The sequence below is a fragment of the Falco rusticolus genome, chromosome 8 (assembly GCF_015220075.1).
Source record: "Falco rusticolus isolate bFalRus1 chromosome 8, bFalRus1.pri, whole genome shotgun sequence".
Taxonomy (NCBI): Eukaryota; Metazoa; Chordata; class Aves; order Falconiformes; family Falconidae; genus Falco; species Falco rusticolus.
The window spans coordinates 44,040,801-44,060,714 of NC_051194.1; the positions used below are offsets into that span (position 1 = coordinate 44,040,801).

General features: G+C 40.0%; 2 protein-coding genes across 17 annotated transcripts in view; one reads left to right on the forward strand and one right to left on the reverse strand.

The window, feature by feature from the left end:
- Positions 1-19,912, reverse strand: FASTKD1 (FAST kinase domains 1). 16 transcript variants are annotated; one of them, XM_037397347.1, is made up of 17 exons: positions 19,803-19,912; positions 18,953-19,109; positions 15,496-15,585; positions 14,034-14,542; positions 13,597-13,665; positions 12,627-12,752; positions 11,045-11,446; positions 9,757-9,867; positions 8,448-8,579; positions 6,923-7,409; positions 6,020-6,134; positions 5,161-5,289; positions 4,281-4,412; positions 3,581-3,694; positions 3,169-3,310; positions 2,004-2,118; positions 1-985 (listed from the first exon to the last, which is right to left on the reverse strand). In XM_037397347.1, the coding sequence occupies exons 4-17, from the start codon at positions 14,366-14,368 to the stop codon at positions 896-898; spliced, it is 2,499 nt and encodes an 832-aa protein (XP_037253244.1). In that variant the 5' UTR covers positions 14,369-14,542; positions 15,496-15,585; positions 18,953-19,109; positions 19,803-19,912; the 3' UTR covers positions 1-895. The 16 variants fall into 16 exon arrangements, with proteins under 16 accessions (XP_037253244.1, XP_037253243.1, XP_037253242.1 ...); XM_037397346.1 differs by lacking the exons at positions 18,953-19,109; positions 19,803-19,912 and adding exons at positions 16,503-16,558; positions 17,266-17,360 and having other exon boundaries at positions 15,496-15,582; XM_037397345.1 differs by lacking the exons at positions 18,953-19,109; positions 19,803-19,912 and adding exons at positions 16,503-16,558; positions 17,266-17,360.
- Positions 17,922-19,914, forward strand: part of PPIG (peptidylprolyl isomerase G) — a 30,848-nt gene continuing 28,855 nt past the window's right edge. Inside the window, exon 1 of the mRNA XM_037397361.1 lies at positions 17,922-18,029. The gene's annotated coding sequence lies outside the window, so the exon portion shown is untranslated. The remainder of the gene's footprint in view (positions 18,030-19,914) is intronic.

Sequence of the window (19,914 nt, forward strand, 5' to 3'; positions counted from 1 at the left end):
TTTGTCTAATTTTGTTTTATTTCTGTTAGCAGGGGCTAGTCCAATGCATAATGCCATAATAATAAATTCAATTAATTATCCAGTTGCTAACAACAGCCTATGTCTAACACAAGCATTATTTTGTCCTTATCACGTATAAATCTTTCAGGTATCCCTTCCAAGTTGCATTTAACCGCAGTATAGGTGGTTCAAGGGTCTGGGTGGCTGCCAGACCTCTAGAACTGGTCATCTTATGTACGTGAAGGTATTCCAGAAGGCTCAAGCCATACTTCTGCACATGCCACATCACAGGGTGGAAGCAGCTGGAGGTTCCTCACTGCACAACACCCTCCCCACCCACAGTACCTCTGTTCTGGAAGCTGGGAACAGAATGGCTAGAATAGCAGTCCTATTCTTAGTAAATCTGCATTTCGGTTTCTTGGTTTCACAGAACAGATACTGTTTGATCCCTATTGCTCATTCTGTCACATGCTGGCGCACAGACATAGTTTCCAGTAGATCCGCTGCCTCCTCTCTCACAGCCAAGAGTATTTCCAACTTTTTCTTTGGACAGTTTTATGTCTGCCTAAGCCTCTGTGCTATTTATTTAGGAGATAATAATGTAATTTTATGGCAAAACTGTCACAGGCTCGTGTACTGAAAGAATGACTTCCAGATAATGGGAGATTTTAAGCATCCTTACCACATCTTCCTGGCCCACTGTGACCTGCCTTTTGCAACAAATTGAGGATGAAATCTCCTGATGCCCTCTGGTCCAGTTGACACACAGCTAAAGAGATTTTCGAAACAATTACAATTTGTTTTACAAATTACAAAACAATTTGAAAGGATTACAGGAACTGTAATGGTACATAAAGTGTTTGTATAAAAAGTACTTTTGACTGCATGTCTGACATCACTGTATTCCATATAGATGCTTTCTCAGATATTCTAGCTGTTCACCTTTTGTTGACAGAACCATAGAATACCATTCAAAGTGAGGAATCTGTAGAATGGAATCATACAGAGTGTTAACATTGGTATACACCATACACCATATTACAAGCAAAGGCTCTCTGACAGCTCTGGTTCTCCACTTGAAGGTATTTTATCACCTGTGTGTCCTTCCAAAAGCTAGGCTTATTCTAGTGCTGAAAAGGTTAATTTCTCAGTGTAAGGTTCTTTTTCATATAACTACAGGCAGTTTGCTTCCAAAAAGCAGCATAATTGCAGAGACGTAAAGCAGGTGCCCACGCAATACAGGCTCTGACAACTCATACAATCTCCCACCTTTCGAAACCCAAATCCAGAGAAAAATCCAAGGTCACTATAGTTTGTAACAATGTATCAAACTGGAATGGTCTATCAGTAGCACAACATTTGCTGTCTGGGCAACGCGCGAAAGGATGATTATCCTGGTAAAAAGAAACCAACCACACAACTATAACCTTAAGGAAGAACTCCAGATAAAATTAAGAGCGAGTAATTAAATATGCAGGAAAACCTGCAGTCATTAGCTTCCATTACCCAAACATTTCTATGCTGATGGCTGTGCATTATCCCTGGCCACTATTCCCTGTCACAGCACTATTACTGCAGCAGACAGACAGCATCCATATTCCATCTTGCAGCTGCCGTAACCATCTATCACTCAAGGAGGGTACATTCAATCTTTTTCCTAGCGTAGGAATCTTTGATGAATTGAATTGAAACTTGTTTCACTTTTTCCCTTTTAGTCATTACCCTGAGATTGCTAGTTTGCCTGCAGTAAGGTAAGACTGAGATGTTTTGACTTCTTTGCTGCAACCGCTTTCAAGAGGAGGTGCAAGTTCTATGAAGTCCCTACACCATCCTGAGAACAACTTGCAACTTCCCCCCTAAATACAAAAATCACTCTCACCCAGTAGGTGCTTGTAACTATTAAAACTATCTCTAATCTTAAAAAATACTTTAAATGTCTTGAAGTATCAATCTGCACTATCAATACAACTCAGAAAGGACATAAAATGTTGCTGACTGCTCACCTGAACTACCCTGTACCCCAGCATCTCCAGGTGTCGCTTTTTCACTGCAGGTTCTCCTTTCAGATGATGTGAATCTTTGCTAAAAGCTTTTGAATCAAGAAATTCCAAAGCAATTCTGCAAACAACAAAAATGTGCATTTATTTTCAGGTCCTATCTGAATAGCCAGAAGTGGTATTTCTAGTTCAGTTTTGACAGTTGCTGCAAGACTACTACTAGATAAACCTGGCAATTCATAGAAAAAAGAAAGTCAAACAACTTCCTGAAACTGGACAAAACATTTTCCTCGTATTGATCGAGAAATACTTGAACTTCACATGATTCAGAAAAAGAATTTCCTCCCTCTGTTTCTGTTCAAATGGCAAAACCAGCTAACCAGCATTTTCAGGGCTTACATTTGAAGAGGTGGGAGGAAAGACAGTACTCCAGTCTCATGAAACACATTTCAGGAGTGGCCTGTCTGCTCTAGTGCACGGGGTCTGGCTGGGACGAGGTTCCTTGTCTTCACAGCAGCTCATATGGTGCTGTATTTTGGATCTGTGACCAAATCTGTGTTGATAACACACCGGTATTTTGACTATTGCTGAAAAGTGCTTGCACAGCAACAAGGCCTTCTGTTTCTCACTCTGCACCCACAGTGTAGAGGCTCGCATCGGCAAGAGGTTGGGAGGCAACACAGCTGGAACCTCCAACCGGCCAAAGCGGTATTCCACACCATATAACATCACGCTCAGCAATAAAATGGGAGAGAGTTTTTCCAAAGAAGCCATTGCTCCAGCATTGGTCTGGTGGCGAGTGACTGCTTTTACATCCATTGTTTTCTTTTCCCTTTTTAAAATTTAATTCTTTCTTCTCCTCACTTATTAAACCATCTTAATTGCAATCCCAGGAGGGTTTTTCCTTGCTTTTGCCCTCCAGATTCTCTCCCCCATCACACTGCAGAGGAGCGAGTGAGCAACCGGGTAGGAGCTTAGCTACCGGCTGGGGTCAACCCACCACACCTAGGAAAGCTAAAACTCACAAGGCTTTCAAAAAAGGAACAGAGAAATAAATAGCCTCAGGGTTGCAACAACCATTCAGGGCATAAGCATCAAAAAAAATGGGCTAAAACTTGATCTGAACTTGGAAGCTTGGAAGAGCTAACTTGCAAGAATTTGACGTACTAACCTCTGAGCTCCTGGTGGCAGAGCCTTTCTCCCTTCATCTTCGATGTCATGTCGCAAATATGCTCCCTCCACATCATCCAACGGTGTATTCCGAGCCACATAGGAAAAAGGCTTTTTATTTTCATCCAGAACGCACTCGAAATCTGCAAGACAACACAACAAATCTGTTCACTGACAAAAAAAAAGTGGAAGAATTTGAGCTGTACAGTGTTTACTTGTAGAAAAACTAAGTGATAACCATAATTAGAGATCCCCTACATTATTTATATTACGCAGAACTTAGAAACAGTATTTTATAAAGCAATTTCTTCTTTGCAGTATCTCATGTCCACATGCCCAGGGGCTTCCTAATCTTAGTGATAATAGTGATACCACAGGTCTCCATAACAATCCTCAGAGGATTAATTTCTCACCTATTTCATAGCAGTATGGTGTGAGAACAGATATCCTTGCATAATGGCTTCCTCCTAAGATCTCTGTCAGCATTCTGTGAACATGCTGTCGCAGTGGATGTATTCGCCCACTGCCTAAGAAGACAAAATAAAGAATTCATACATCAAAACTTCCACAGCCAAAGTTTTGAAAATAGCACTTTGTGACACCTCATTTTTGACATCCAACCTACTGAAATAAAACTTTTCCACAGACACCTGGTGTTATTCCATCATAGTTCAGAAACCAAAACCATGTGATCATCTTCTGGGGGGAAAGGGGCAGGTGCCTATGAAGCATGAATTTCAACTCCAGACTTTCCAACCCAGGTTTTCTCATTCACATACTATAAACACTTCAGTTTCAGGTGTCACCTGTTGGATTTTGTTTGCTTTTAATCATGCTTAGACACTTAAATATTTACTTATTTTGCATCTATTATAGGCACACCACACTATCTGTCACTTCTCTGTCTGTTGCAGATTGTTTAATACCTTGCTCCATTAAACACCTTCAGTCTCAGAGATAAAGTAGCTGAGTTCGATGGAGTGCAAAGCAGATCTTCCCCAATAGAACTAGTGGAGGAGATACCAACTTTGCATTTTAGAAGAAATGTCTAGCAGACTGTTGAAAATAGGTTAATAGTAACAAGGGTGGCCTTTCCTCTCCTAAATTACTTACTGTTACTTAAGACACCTTGGCAGTAGCGCTCATGAAACCAAGGGATGTGAAACTCCGGGCATTCCAGACAGACTGCTCTGTTCAACTTCATGAGGCATAAGCGGACCCTCTGTTTTACGGTATCAGGCAGGACTAAGTTAAACAAAATAAAAAAGGTATGAACTGCAATGTGAGAAACCCAATACACTGAACCAAATAGCTAACGCTGAATTCTCTACTAGAGATGCAAATATCTGTATACTTCGGCATTTATAAAATTCATGCTGCAGAATCTTAGAAAGGTTCTCAAAATACCTGAGGAAGAAATGAAAAAATAACAGTTTTGCACAACAGCAAGACAGAAGAAAGGAGCAATTTAAACTCTCTTATATCGTTTCATTTCTAATGAATTGATTGAAGGCAAAATGGCAACAGTACACTGACAGCAAACAATGTACTGGTAGAAAGAAGCAGTCAGAAAAACACTCAGTCTCTTATCGAGAGAGAAGAGAGCGACAGGACTCATTTCTTGCAGACAAGAACCCCACATTATTTCTTGAACTTTGTGACTATTTGTAGTAATAAATACCACACTAATGTAATTTTATTTCCAATAAAATTGAAGAATTATTACATACTGAGTGCAGTAAGTTGACTATAGAATTTGTTTCAAATGAGCTCCTCTCATTTGGAATACAAGTCTGTACTTTGAAAACACAGCACAAATTTTTGTTTTTACCTTCCCTTTTAGCACTCAAAAAATGACTAGATTATATAGAGGGGTCTTTCCAGAAAATGGAATTGTTCGAAGAGCAGTTCTACTCAAGTCATATATAGGTCTACAATTCCATTTTATGCCAAATGCTACATAATCAAATTCATCAGGGCGACAGGTATCTACCTGCAAGTTGAGCATCCAATTTGCTTAGGAAAGAAACATCAAATATCCTTCTTATCAGAACTGGAGGAAAATACCCAGCCACAGCCAGAACATGACCAAGCAGCACCAAGCGGTAAGTTTCAAAACAACCTTTAAAAAAAACAAACAGAAATCCACATTAACACATAACAAAGTTGAAAGCATTTGCAATGCCCACCCCCTGGCCTCCTGAATCATCAATTTTCTCTCTTAACGTACTAAATGAACACATATGTAGATTAAGGACCACCTCTGCTAACTGCACCAAAGCATAAAGTAACTCTTGCCAGGTCTTTGCAGGAGGAAACTAGTTAGCTTTAAAAAAGGTCACTCCACAATATTTTAGTAGACAGCAAGTTTTCACAGTTGTGTGGCTGTATCATCAACCAAAAAAAAAAAAAAAAAAAAAAAAAAAAAAGTCCTTACGCATTTCCTCTACAACTTAGCCATTTCTTTGTGATGAATTACAAAATGTATCCTATCTCCAAATGATGATTCCTGGGGAATGCCACAACAATCCTATACAATAACAGCACAGCAAATTAATCAGAATTTTGACTTACTTTTTACTATGCTCAAGATACCTTGCTAGTCCCTTATCAACAGTAATTTTTAAAGGGTGAAATGAAGCTAGAAAACCCAACAGAAGCAAACATTGATTCTTTGTCATGCTTTAACCCCAGTAGGCAGTGTTTGTGATAAGACACTTTTTTGTTTTGTTTTTTTTTTTAAAAAAAACACCCCCCCACCCCCCCATTCTATTCCCATTTTTATTCAGTACAAATAATAGCTTCCAATTATATTTATTTGATGTCAGAATATCTTTGTCTAATGTACTTACTCAAGTTAGAAGTAAGATATTGGATACAACTCTCAAAGAACTCCTCATTGGTAGGAGGGTCATAATTCATAGCAGAGAAGAGGAAGAGAATAATATAGATTTCAGAGGGGTGGATCTAGAAAAAAAAAAAAGAGATCCTAAATTAAGTCACTGCAACATATCCTAATATTGCTTTACAATAAAAACAGGGTTTATAATTCATTCAGAATTGGGAGATTTAAGTCTAGATAAACCATTTTCTAGATACCTATTTTTGGTCAACTTTCCTGGAGAAAAATATATTAAAAAACCCAAACACCAGAAATCATTAAAATTACAGCTATGGCTAAAACTCAGTATCTGTTTCATGTGGATGACACAAGTTTTTCTGTATACTTAGACTTTAAGAAGCTTTTAAAAAGGTTTGTCTTAAAGAAACTAAACTCATAAAATAAAATCAAACATCTATATAAATGCAATTGAGAAGAGTGGGGAGGGGGGTGGGGTGGGGAGGAAGAAAATGCAGTAATTTTGACCAAAAAGACAGGCTGTTGGGAAAATCCCCACAAGAATGACTAATGTAAAAATATACACTGTGTGATGTGACTATTTGTAAAAGAGTTTAAAAAAAAAGTATTTAAGATGGTCAAATGTAAACCTGAACACAAAGGATTATGGCTGACCTAACACAAACTGACTGAACAATAAAATAAGAAAGGAAAATTAAAGAGAAGTAAGTGCAAAATAATATACATAGAAGCAAAACAGCTTCGAGTGAACACAGCAAATCATGAGCTCCAAATCAGGTAGACTGAAGTAAACTTTTAGAATCATTGTGTGGATTGTGCTTTGAAACACATTTACTACTAACCTGTAATTTCTTCCTGAATAACTTACACAGTACAGAAAGAAAAACTGTAATACCTTGTCTATATTTTCAACAGTCACACAAGCTATTCTGTCAAGTAATGAAGGACAGCGGTGGTTTGTTTTTATGAGAAAAAAAGACAACTGTCGAACATTTGCCCATGTTATTTGGTCTATCAAGCGCTGACACGTGGCCATAGTTTCCTCAGTGAGGACTTCTTCAAACCACTCTCCATTCACATGTGTAAGTTCTTCCAACAGAAGATTTAAGTTGTTGCCTTTCTGAAGCCTCTGAAATCCACAGTCATTTAGTTTTTGCAGAAGCTTTACACATAGCTCAGAACTTTTTTGCCAGTGCAACTGGTCATAATGATTCCATTTGACAAGAGCTGTAGCAATGCGATTCAAATGATGGAGCCTGCACTGAGGCAGAACTGCTGCTGCTTTGTTTATAATGATTTCCTCCACTTGAAAGGAAGGAAGCATGGCCAGACCACGAATTATTGCAGCAGTATCAGCAGGTATGACACTTGATTTTAAAAATCTGGAAGAGAGGCAGAAATAAAAACAGACCATCAGTACGGACAAAGCGCAACTGTTTAAACAAATATTTTACAGGCACAAAAATTCTATTTTAAAAGTCAAAAACTGCACATCATAAAAATAAGTAGATATATAATACCTATATTATATATATATATAAAATAAGTAGAATATTAACAATGTGGTGGAAATTCACAGTCAGTGACTACCATCTTTTTTCATTGAGATTAACTTCTTCCTTCTAATTTATTCAAAACAGAAAAAGGGAAGATGACAGGGAGCATCTCAGTCAGCTGGTGAGGCTTCAAGTGTTACTGATAAACACAGAAGTCCTTAGCAAGGGCAGAAGGTCCACCTCTGTGAATGGAGTCTGTGGGTTTCTGGGCCTAGATAGTTTCCGTGATTTCTGTCCTGGAGAGCACCAGGTTCTGAGGTGCCTGAGGAACATGAAAGCATCATCCACTAAAAACATGCACAGCCAGGGCACTGCATTCCTACAGCAGCTGAGCAATGAAAGCAACAGTGGCAAATCTCTTCTCCCACAATTCCAGAAATTGTTTCCCTTTCTGTGTTGCAACTGTACAACCCTGAGAAGTAACTAGTCAGTTCTTCAAAAGAAGAGTACTTCTGCTTCACACTTTCATTTATCCCAAACATAGCATACTTACTGTATATTTTTCATTTCTTTTTCCTTCAAAGATCGAAGATGACATTAATACCTACCCTTCCTATAAAGTAACAGTTAAAATTTCCTGTTCGGTGTCATTATACTGCAGCAGCCAAAGGGTGAGGGGCAAAAAAACGTATTTTTAAAAGATATCACACCTTTTAACAGATACTATCAGGTCTATGGCCAGACAATATCCACTTCCTATCCTATGATTTACGTGTTTAATAGAATCAAATACTTTTAACAGTTTGTTATATTTTCATATTTTATGGAAACAAAACAATTTAACATCTTTAGCTTGTTATTTAAAATACTAAGTAGACAATTCTTTAATACTGAAATGCTAAATTTCCAAGAATACACACTTACCCATATAGTAACATTTTTAGTTTGGCAAAGAGCTCCAGATTGTGGCAACGCAACTCCACCAAGTACTGTGTTAACTTTACCAACTGTAATACATGATAGCTATCCAAATGTTTGTGCAGAACAGAAGTCATCCTGAATACAAAGAGAAAAAAATGACATGGTATTATGCTAACACAGAAGATATTGCAAAACCCCACATCCCACATGAAGAAGGGGTGTCCTGCAGTGCACAGTATCCAGGTGGAGGGTTCCACACACCTACACTCCTCTCCACCCCAGTTTTGACAGTGTTCCAAGACACAGCAGGCTCTCTCCACTTAGCGAATTACAAAATTAAAGCCCTCATCACAGCAAAATAGTTATTTCACTCTAATAATTTCCATTGCAGACTTTGAAATCCCTGACATTTAGAGCAGACCAAGAATGGGATAAACTAGAACAGCAACACCAGCTTCAGCACCGTGGTACTCGCATAATGGTGAGGTTGCTACAGAACAGTAAAGGTTGCTACAACTATGGTGGTCTAAAGCTGCAAGAGGGGGCTAGATTTGTAGGGAAAGATAATACCTTAAGATCTTCTTTAGACAGGGAGATTCAAGAACAAGCATGAACTCACCTGGTCTTCCCTTCGATACCGCTCTGCTCCTTGCCCTTTTTCTTCAAAGGGCCTACTTGCTTCACATAACTACTTTCAATCCAGTTACTGCTCACAAGCTGCATTTAACTCTGCTGCATCTGTGACTTATATCTGATGCTACATCTTCTGTGCCCAAAACCTCAGCTGCTTTTCCCTTCACTGTACGAAAGATATTACCTCTCTCTATAAACAACGTTCAGTTTACAAATGCAGAAAATCTGGCCCAGGTTTTTAAAGATGCAAGACTTGATAGTTCAAAGTAGGGCACAATGAAGAAACAATTCACATCAGTGACAGGATTTCCTAGATAGGACACATTCTCTGCAACTTACTACATTCTCATTTGTCTCACAAGTTTACAGTAATTGTTTGAGGCTAAATCTACTCAAACAGGATCACGTATTTGTAAACAAGCCAAAAATCCTATTACATCAACTCAGTAGGGTTAAAATGCCCTTCTATGAAATTCCTGAACTGCCTCAATTACTTCTGGGTCAAACTGTGATATTCTAAAATCTGTGACAGCTCATTATATATATAGTATATATGCACATGTACGCAAGTGACACACTCTCTACTTCCAATTTACTGGATATTATATAGTTTTCCATATTAAACAGAAGTAGTTTACCTAGAGAATACAAATTCTTAGTAGTAACAAAAAAAAATTACTTTTTGAGTAGATGAGTATTTCTGCATTTCATTTTCTGCATCGTCTTCAGTATTACCAATACTTGGTGACTGCTAAATTCTTCTGCCATGTGCTCTGCAGTTACTAGTAACCTAAAGATGAGAAGAAAAGATCTGTTCTCCAAAGCAAAACAGTTGAAAATCTCCAGCAAAGACTGCAGCCATTTTCTCTGTCTAGGAGGGAAAGAACCAATAGACTACTCCAGGAAATACAGGAAAACAAATTCCCCCAAATTAGAGACCTTTGTTCTGTGGACCTTCTCCTAAACACTTGATTTATATGGCACAGATAAACCAGATGTGAGTGTGTTAGATCAGTACATACTGCCCTGATGCTAGAAACTAGCCAGTCCAATAATTCTGAAAGCAGACACAAAGTAGGGAAGGTACTCTAAGACACTAAACAATTCATAATCAATCAGCAAGCTACCGATAACAGAATCAAACATGAGCTGAACTGGTTCTGGGGCAAATAAAGCCTATTAATTTTTCTACCTCAGCACTGATTTTTATGAAAAATAAAATAAATTGAAAAAAAAAATCTAGGAAAAGCTTTTGGAACTAAGTCAGCTATGGCAAAACCAACACAGGCTTGCAGTATATCCCAGAGCTCCGACGAGGCGAATGTTCATGAAGAAAAGTCTGAAAATATGACCAATTGTAATTAACATAGCAAATCCCGCCTAAAACTGCACACTTTGAGAGACCCATGACTAATACCACCCCTAAATAGGACTCTGTAGCACAAGAAACACAGGCAGAGAAAAATCTGCCACACAACATTATGCTCTAATTGCAAAATAAACGCTGAAGTGTTCCCTGCTGACAACCTTTCATATAGAATATGATGTACAGCAAACTGGAACAAGACAAGGCTCAGGCTGTTTCAGCTACTGCCAGTCTTAAAAAGGAAAAAGCAACACATACCACTGCATGTGTATTTCTCAGGGGAAAGACAGAAAGCTTTTTTACTACCATCCACTGTGAAAGGAAGGCTGTAGTCTTAAGAGACAAAGCTACAAGATCACCTTGCATAACAGCATTCACATACCCCTTGACTGTATCTAGCTTTCTATGCAACTGTTTTAAGACAAACTGCTATGACAGTATGAATAATTTAATAACACACTGCTACAAAGCTCCAAACTAGGAAACCAAATGCTTAGCTCATAGATAGGCTCAGAAATTCCTCCAACCAGCAGTACATTTTTAATTTCTGTGCAAGACTATGTATATATCATAAATAAGACAAAATTGTTAATAAACTTACCTTTCCCTTACCTTGGATCCTGCCATAGGCCCAAGAGTAAAAAATAATTTTGCAAAGGTTTCAGGATCATAATGATCATTTATAGTTTCAGATAGCAGCTGTTTAGCAACCAAGCGGAATTCAGCACTGTCAAAACCCAGCTGCTCGTACAGTCCAAGAATAAGACTAATACTGCGTATATCAAGACCAGAGGCATTTTTAAGGAAAATCTGGTTGCATTTTTCTAGCAATGGATGATGGTATCTCAGTTTAACATTTTGAAGAAACTGTAGTACTCTTTTGGCATAGCTGAAGTGGACGGCATCCTTTTCTTCCAAGAGCTGTCCAGCCTTGTGTAGTAATCGATCTCGAAAACTCTGTGAGATAACATCAGATATGCTGATCATCAAAACTGACAAGATCCTAAAAAATTTAAAAGATTTTACACTTAAACGTTGAACATGAGTAATAAATTTTAGATTTCTTAAATAAGACTATGCAAAGAAAGGAACGTTAGGGTATTGCTGGCTTCTGCATAAAAAGGAATTTTAAATCTAATGCAGAAAAAACAATGAGCAAAACCTATTTCTCCTACTAAAGCAAAAATTCCCCTTTCAGTGAATTTCTGAAACAATTGGGATTTTTCAACCATCCCTTACAAAGTTGTATGCAATGAAAGCATTTTGCCTAAGGCAAGGCCCTGACTTGCCTGATTCTAATTTGCAAAAAAGATCTTTAATGTTCAATGGAAAATAAAGGAACCTAAACAATTCTCAAGTAACAGAATGGGGAGAAGAGTCATTGTCACTCCTAAAGAAAGAAACCCTTCCTAGGGAAATAAAACTTATGACCACAGGGAGAGTAATTTCTGTAAAGAAATGCAGTCCCATTCAGTGAGTTTCATAAGCAGGTTCCTCACATCCACAAAAATACAATGTTGTGACTGCTGGTGCTGTGTAAAGTAAAAAAAAGCAAGAGCAGCCTTTGCTGTAATGGTCCAGGGAAACAGAGGCAAGAAAAAGAAGCCTGGACTTCTTTGACTAGGGCTGGGTTTTAAGTAATTTTACTATTAGGGTAATGCACTAGATATGCTAGCAAGAGAATTGGTTAATTCAACCTGACCAAAAAACCCCAAAATTCTCTGAAGATAAATAAAAATAACATTTCTTGAAGACTCCTTATTGCTATTCACAGTTGTATAAACTAAAACCATGTCACAGCAGAGAAACTACCAATGTCAAGGAAGCGAAATATCTTTTGGTGAGTCAATAGCCTCTAAATTCTCAAAAAAGTCCGTGTAAAATTTAGAACCAGGGTAAAGCAATATCTGCCGTTTTTTCCCCTGTAAGTGGAAGATTAATTTTAAGTCAGTGTTTAAATGGGTTATAAAGAAATTCTACACAAAATCATTGGAAAAATGCATTCACCTAAGCAGACCTGTCCATGAAAATCAACACCCGAATACAAATCACCTCTTTCCCACAAACCCCAAACAGCAGAAAAACAACCTCTAGTTGAAAAAAAGGAAAACCGTTAAGCAAAGGCAGCCCAGCAATTGTGACATATTGCTTCTCCTGTTACTCAATTTCATTCTGACACTTACCTTATATCCTGTATAGAATCCAGCTTCACGTCCACAATATGAGCTACTTTGCCAATTACAGGACTGCGATGTCTGCGTTGCTTGTATAAACATAGTGCAAATTTAGACAGAACTGGCAAACTAAGCCTGCCAAGACATCAAAGAAAGAGTATTTCCCTTTTAATTCTAGTGAATACCTGAAGACAAAAATCTACTTCAACAACTACATAAAAGACAAGGTTATAATCAAAATACAAAACAAGGAAACAAGTTACCTAAGCATTTTCTATTTGGTCACCTATAGTGATAGCACAGACTTAGCCAAAACACCTATGTACTTCATATTAAAGAATATTGCTCATATGGAGCTCTAAAAAAACCAGAACTTCTTCATTTAACCAGAGCAGTTTAAGAAATCTATGAAGATTACATAGTCAAGCAATGATGTGAAATAGCTAAAATGAATGCAAGCAATGTACTACCTGAATATCATTTTGTGTTCAAGCTATACTGAATTGATCTACTTGTCAAGATGCCCCAGGGGTTAAGCTGGGAGAGGCAAGCCTGTGATGCTAGTGCCAAGACCGACACTAGATTCCTTCTGCCATTAACCTGAGATTAAAGAATGAAAATTACAATATAAACCGTTTAAAAGCTGGACAGCAAGCACTAAGATACAACTGTAAATATTAAAACTTGCAATTTACTTCAAACACAGAAATTTACACAGACCATGTATTTAAAAACCTTAATTGTTGGTCCCTGTTGTTGGAGTATCTGAATCTCTCAAGCATTTGTGTACCAACATCCATCAATACTCAAGGCCTCTGTATGTATAAAAATAATACCCGAAACCTTCAAAAAACATAACTGATATTTGAAATAGGTAACATTTAAAACATCTTGTAAATACTTTTTGAGAACTCTGTAGCCTCACGTGAAGCAAATCACGCTTGCAACTTTTCACAAAGCGTAGCAATACAGCACTTACCTTTCCAGTCTTTTCCATGCTTCTGTAACAAGCACATCTGTCAGAGAATCATGGCCTTCAACATTGAGCCTTCAGAAGCAAGACATAAGTTTGAAGTTTGCTTCAGCATTTATAAAGAAATAAGATATGTCCTTTTGTTATGATAAATAATGTTTTGCTTTTCTATTGCTCCCTCCATTCAAACAGATTATAAATATTTGTGCATCAATAATCACAATTCAGTTTACTGGGAGTGCAAAACACATCAGTTCTGCCTGCATCGCAAAAACTGAAGCACAAGACATTAAGTCATCTGCGTCACACAGTCAAAAGTACAGAAGCTGGGACAGGGCTGTCTCCCAGTTTCCTTATAGGATGGCTCTGCAGTGAAAATTCCATCTCTTTTTATTACCAAATACAACACGTATATATGTGGGATCCAAAATAATGCTGCTTACCTCAGAATACTATATAGGGTGTCCACTACGGCCTCATCTTCCATGTGTTCCACCTTGTTTTCTGCTAAAATGCAAAGAGTAAGAAACTGGGAGTGATTTCTTATATAGTCACTAGTCCTTAAGAGTAGTGGCCTCTTCTTTTGCAATTGCCACAGGACGTTTAACGCAATTCCCACATGTTTTTCAGAAAGCCTGGTCTTGTTCCTTTCAACAAGGCTGAACACTTCATCTTCATGGGTGCAGCTATTTATCTGGCTCAAAAGCAGATCACTACTCAGAGTTCGAGCTTGGTAAAGTCTCAGTGTATGCAGGCAAACCTGCCTCAAACAAAGCATTTTGCTATGCCTACCAGCTATCCTTAAAGATAGTTTTCAAAAAGATCCTTCTTTCAGTTTTCACAGTAAACCATGTTGTTATGAAGAACAAACACATGTATTTGAAAAACAGAGGATCGCTCTTCTTTCATCCTGTATGGTCACTATATTAAGAAGAATTCAATTTTGAGGTACCTGTAATGAGACAGAATTAAAGCAGTTAAGTACAGTCACAACTTCTAGCTGAAAATCAACATCTCTACCTTTTAATGTTCTGAGTAAGATAAGCTTGAGAAGAACCTACAGCCTGAATTATTCCCAGAGAAGCTCCCAACAATGAACACTGACAGGCTCACAAGCACTAAGAAAAGTTAGCTCACTTGGCAAGTTTTCGAATTTAGAAACCCTCCTTTCAAAGGCACGTATGCTATCATGCTACTACCAAGAAGGTAAAGCTGAGCTTTTTAACATGCAGGCACTGCACGACTAAGTCAAGTGAGGCTTGCTCTCACTAGGCCACTTCATAATCCCAAACTTGGGTCCAGGTACTCCCAGAAAACACAACTATTGGTGGTAAAAGGAAATAAAGTGGCAAGAGCTCCTGAGCTGGCATCACTGGATTCCTCTGGCTCTCTAGATGCATCCATCCCACAGTGATATCTACTGTACCCTGTCTACAAGCCTCTCCCAGAGTTTCCTTCCTGCTCTGCTCTCTTACAAAAGAGATGTGGTCTATGTCTTGTAAACACATAAAAATTTTGGTATGTGGCTTCTAGTCAGGAAGGTTGACCACCTTTGTAATACAGGATCGGTCGCAACGCATCAGCTGAAATCACCCACTGCACAAAAGAAAAGTAACATAATTCCCCAAATTCTAGTGGCAGTTACAGCTTTATCTATTGAAATCTGGTAAGTATTGACTTTTTTTCTTAATATATCCCCCAATTTGTACACAGTGCTAGCACACGTGTATTCCACAACCTACAAAACTGTTTCCAAGCTGCAGAACACAAACTACTGCTGGTAAATGTCACGGTACAACAAAAAAGACCCATCAAATTCCCTTAACACAGAGACCACTGAAAAATCTGCAAGTCTTGCTTTAGGAGATATAACCATTAACAACAAAAATTATCAACATACTGAACCTTCAGCAAACTTGAATGCTCTTCAACTGTAGGCATGATTCCATCAGTGCAACATTATCCAGGCAACAGCAGCAGCACATACTAGATCTACTGAGAAAGAAAAAAACTTATTTGGGCAGTCTATGTCAGGTAGTGAAACCATTCCACAAAATTAGATATAGCTGGATTTCTTCTGATGTCTGCACAGTCACCTTCACAGAATAAAAAGTCAAATGACATATTGTACTGCACTGCTGTTGCTGACACTGGGGCAGATACAAGGAAAGCTAAAATGAAGTCATTTTAATTTTGATGTTGTAATGTGAAATGTTTTCTTCCCTGTGCAAAATAAAAGCATACAAAAATAAAAGATGCAAATCTCCTAGATATTATACATTAAGTACCTTTTATAATAATAATTTGCTTTATGGTCCCTTTTTAGAGATTGCTTTTATTGCTTCTATTTGTTCCATATGGCAGCTGTCTTTACAAAGAATTTATTTCACTTCATCACTGAGAACAGTTGTGTGACAGTATTTATTCCATGTAATCTCCATAAAAAGTATTTTTGGCTTTTCCCTCTTAGTATGCAGCCACACGCTTTTAGAAGTAGCTGGGTCTTCTCATGAGATTTTATAATATGTATATAATAAGCTGAAATACAGATCAAAGGTTGGTCAAGCCACTGTTAAATCACAGTCTAGTAATCTTCCACAGTCTCAAGTACTAGATCAACCACATTTACCAGAACATTTGACAATTTTTTTACCCTACAGATTTTCCAGTTGACTGAAAATACTTCTTCTGTTCCCTTTTGCCATGCAGATTCATGTTGATGGAGCCAACCAGATACAGTAACAATAATCAAAAGCGGAAGTGACTGACTGTTCTACCAACAGCTTCTAAGGAGAAGCTGCAATACAGAGTTACCAGTTATTGAAACTACTTAATTTAAAGAGGAAAAAAGCATCTCCCCTACAATGATTTGATAGTAAAGCACAGCATGAAAAATAGCACAAATTTTTAACCTTTTTGTATGACCGTGTCCAGAGTTCTAGCTGCAAACAGGGTTTTTTTCTTAATCCTGTTACAGAGAATTAAGACAGCATCAGACAAAAACTTCTGAGAGCATATTGATACTTAGTCCCCACAGTACTGGCAAACTAAGCTGCCAGAAACCAGGATGAAGTAGATACCTGAAGAGAACATAAAAACTTCATGCTCATATAATTTGCTTGTTAGCCCAGGTAACACATCCTTTCCCCTACTCGTGCTGCAGCGGACCCTGCATCCCCTACCCTAATGACTGGGAACCAGGATCTCCATCTAAAACACTCTGCAGGAAGTTTCCAAGTATTTCTCTTTCTGGAAGTATTTAGCAGATGTAAGTGATTTATCACAAACCTGTATGCAATTTTAAATTGCAATTAATTCTAGTATCATAAAAAGGAAGCAAATAGGAAACACTAGATGTTTTGAAACTTACAAATACACACATATTAAAACATAGATAGATTAAAAATAGGGAAATTGTATGTACTTAAGGAACTATTTCTAAAGTATTCTACTTATCATGCAAAATATACACTAAAAGGACAAGAAATTCTTTAGCATAATTTCCTAACAGTTGAAACACAGTAAGCATGCTCATGGCTTACAAACTACAGCGAGCCAGGAAGTCTTCCACAAAGCAGAAAACGCGGACACCCACCACTCCCCACGTATAGAAAGTATTAAAGGTTTAAGCAAGGAAGTGTTAAGAGAGCTGCCTGTGCCGTGCAGGTGTTTCACCTCTGCCAAATCCGCCTCAGTTTCCGTGAGCCACGCCGCGGGCAGCACCACGCCGCTGTCAGGCGGCCCAGCGGCGGCCCAGCAGCGGCCCGGCCTGCCTAGCGGCCTGCCTAGCGACCTGCCTGGCGCCCGGCCTCCGCCCGCCGCCAGCTCACCACGGGCCGGCGCCTGCTCCCCCGCGGGGCCACCGTGACCCAGAAGCGCTTCTGCAAGAGCGGGGCAGGGCGCCGAGCCGCCACACGGGCCGCGGGGCGGCGGGCGGGGAGGGGGCGGCCAGGGCCGCGCTGGCCCCGCCCCCAGGCAGAGGGCAAGCGGCCCGGTTGGGCCCGCAGCGCGCCGCGGGTAGGCGCCAGGCAGCGGCGAGCACGACCCCCGGAACCGCCTGGCTCGGCCGCGGCCCAGCCTGCCCTCTTTCCCGCGGGCCGGCAGCGGGCAAGAGCCGGGCGGTGCCCCCGCCGCCCTCGCCTCACGCCCGACGGAGAAGTGGCGGCGGCTTGCGGGGCGGCCGGCGGCGCGGGAGTTGGGGCGGGGCGGGCGGGGGCACGGCCGAGCTGCCGGCAGGCCCAGGCCGCCGCACCGGCTGTCGGCCCCGCGGAGTGTGCGGCGCCTGCTGCCGCTGCCCTAAGCCAGGGCTACTGGGACGGCAAAGTCCGGCACCCGGCAGGGCTAAACAGGCACGCACAGGAATCGGTGCTGTCTGCGCGACTGCCGAGACCTCCCTGCGCCCGCAGGACACGATCTGGGAAGCCCTTTTCCCACAAGAGGTGCGTTCCAGCCGCGGATGGGGACTGCGGGCTCAGAACAAGCGCCTGCGCCTGCCTCGGTCCTCCGTGTCCGTCCCTGCACCTATGTCCCGACACAGAGCATTTCCCACGGGCCGAGATGTCAGGAAATGCAGGGAGAAAGGGGGAAGTCCAGCCAGTTAGACCTTCCAAAGGAGATAAAAATAATAACTTTAACAGTTTCAAGGTCATCTTGATTGTTAAGGTCATGCTACTAAATCAATATTTACATGACATATTCTGAGGGGAAAAAAAGTCTTCCATGCCTAGAAAGATCACAAGGGGACTGACATTCTGGAAAGGTCAAGTTCAAGAGTTTGGATTCACTGTACTGGAATTAATGTTGCTTTATATTACACTATAGTTTTTTATGCCTTGCAAAAAAAAAAAAAAGTATTCTGGAACACAAATCTAACATGTAACATGTATATTGCTTACATTGTATACATACAGCTTCAGGTCATCTTTCTAGACCTTTTCTCACCACCATTGATAATAACGTTTATATAGAATAATAATCTTAGATTGTTCACAACCAGGACTATTACCATGACCAAATTTGACCAGCTGTTCTGTGGCTATCAAAGGTTTTGTTTATTTACTTGTCTGTTGTTGATCACATGTGTACCTCATACATTGAATGCTTATGAATAGGGAATTCATTCAAACTAATAAAATAGCCCCTGCTTTATTTATTATAGGTATGTAGTGTTTTAGAAAAATAGCATGTAAAATTTTTAACTGGATTTGTAACAATTTTTCTAACTCTAAGATTTGTAACTGGAACAGCTCCTGCACCCATTCTGCTTGCAAATCCAGATCACCTTAGTTACAGTCTATACAGGCACGCAAGTAACAGAGGGAGACCCAAACCCTGTCACATGATCTCAAAGAGTGGCACTTACCTCATTCAAGAATCTCAGGCCTTGTGCAAACCTATGTAAGAACTCCACAGCATCTGATCCTCGACTTCAGAAGAAAACTATTCCACATTCATGTAAAGGGGATTTCGCAAATCCTACGGTTTTTCATTTACAAGATGCTGTACTTTTCACTTTTGACCTGTCAAGTACATTTGGATGAAATAATAATGCCTAAGACAAATTAAAAATGCTAGATGAAATTAATCTTGGACACATAGGGGTAGAAAAAGAGATTTATCAAAGCACGCTGTGCTGAAGACGGTGTTGATTTTTACTGAACGGAAATGCAGTCACCAGCTTCTTCAGGATTTCAGAACTCACAGGTGGCCATTTCTCAATTTTTGAAATTTTTTCTAGAAATTCAGGAGAAAATTTGTTTTCCTGCTTTCAGCTAGTCACAGGACTTCCATTACCTCCTGTTACGTACAGTTACCAACTCCAGTATCCACTGGTCTGAGCCAAAACTCTTCAGAGGAGGTACGTACTTCTGTGTCTTAGTGAATTTTGAAGATGCTCACAGCTTTATGCATTGTCCTGAACTTTCACGTCCCTGTTTTTAAGATTTTAAATTAACTTTGGTAATACAGACTTATGGGACAGGATTATCAGGAACTCTTTTTTACATACAGTTGGTCCAAATTCCCATTTTTAGTTTTTTACTGCGCCTAACGACGTGTGCCAGGTGCTGCTAGAGTAACCCTAAGCCCTTCCCGTACTGTTTCGGACGCTTCGTTTACCGCTCCCTTGGCCATTTTCCGGGGTCTTGCTGAGCCTGCCCTGCTGGAAGGCCGGCACAGCCCCGGGCACGCCTGTCTGGAAGGCGCTAGTGTACCTGCAGGCGCACGGCAGGGGCCTCCAGCCGCTCCGGCGACCCCGGCGCGTTCCCGCGCTGCGACCGGCCTCGCCTCAGGCGGCAGGGCCCAGCGGGGCGCGGGGCGGCAGCC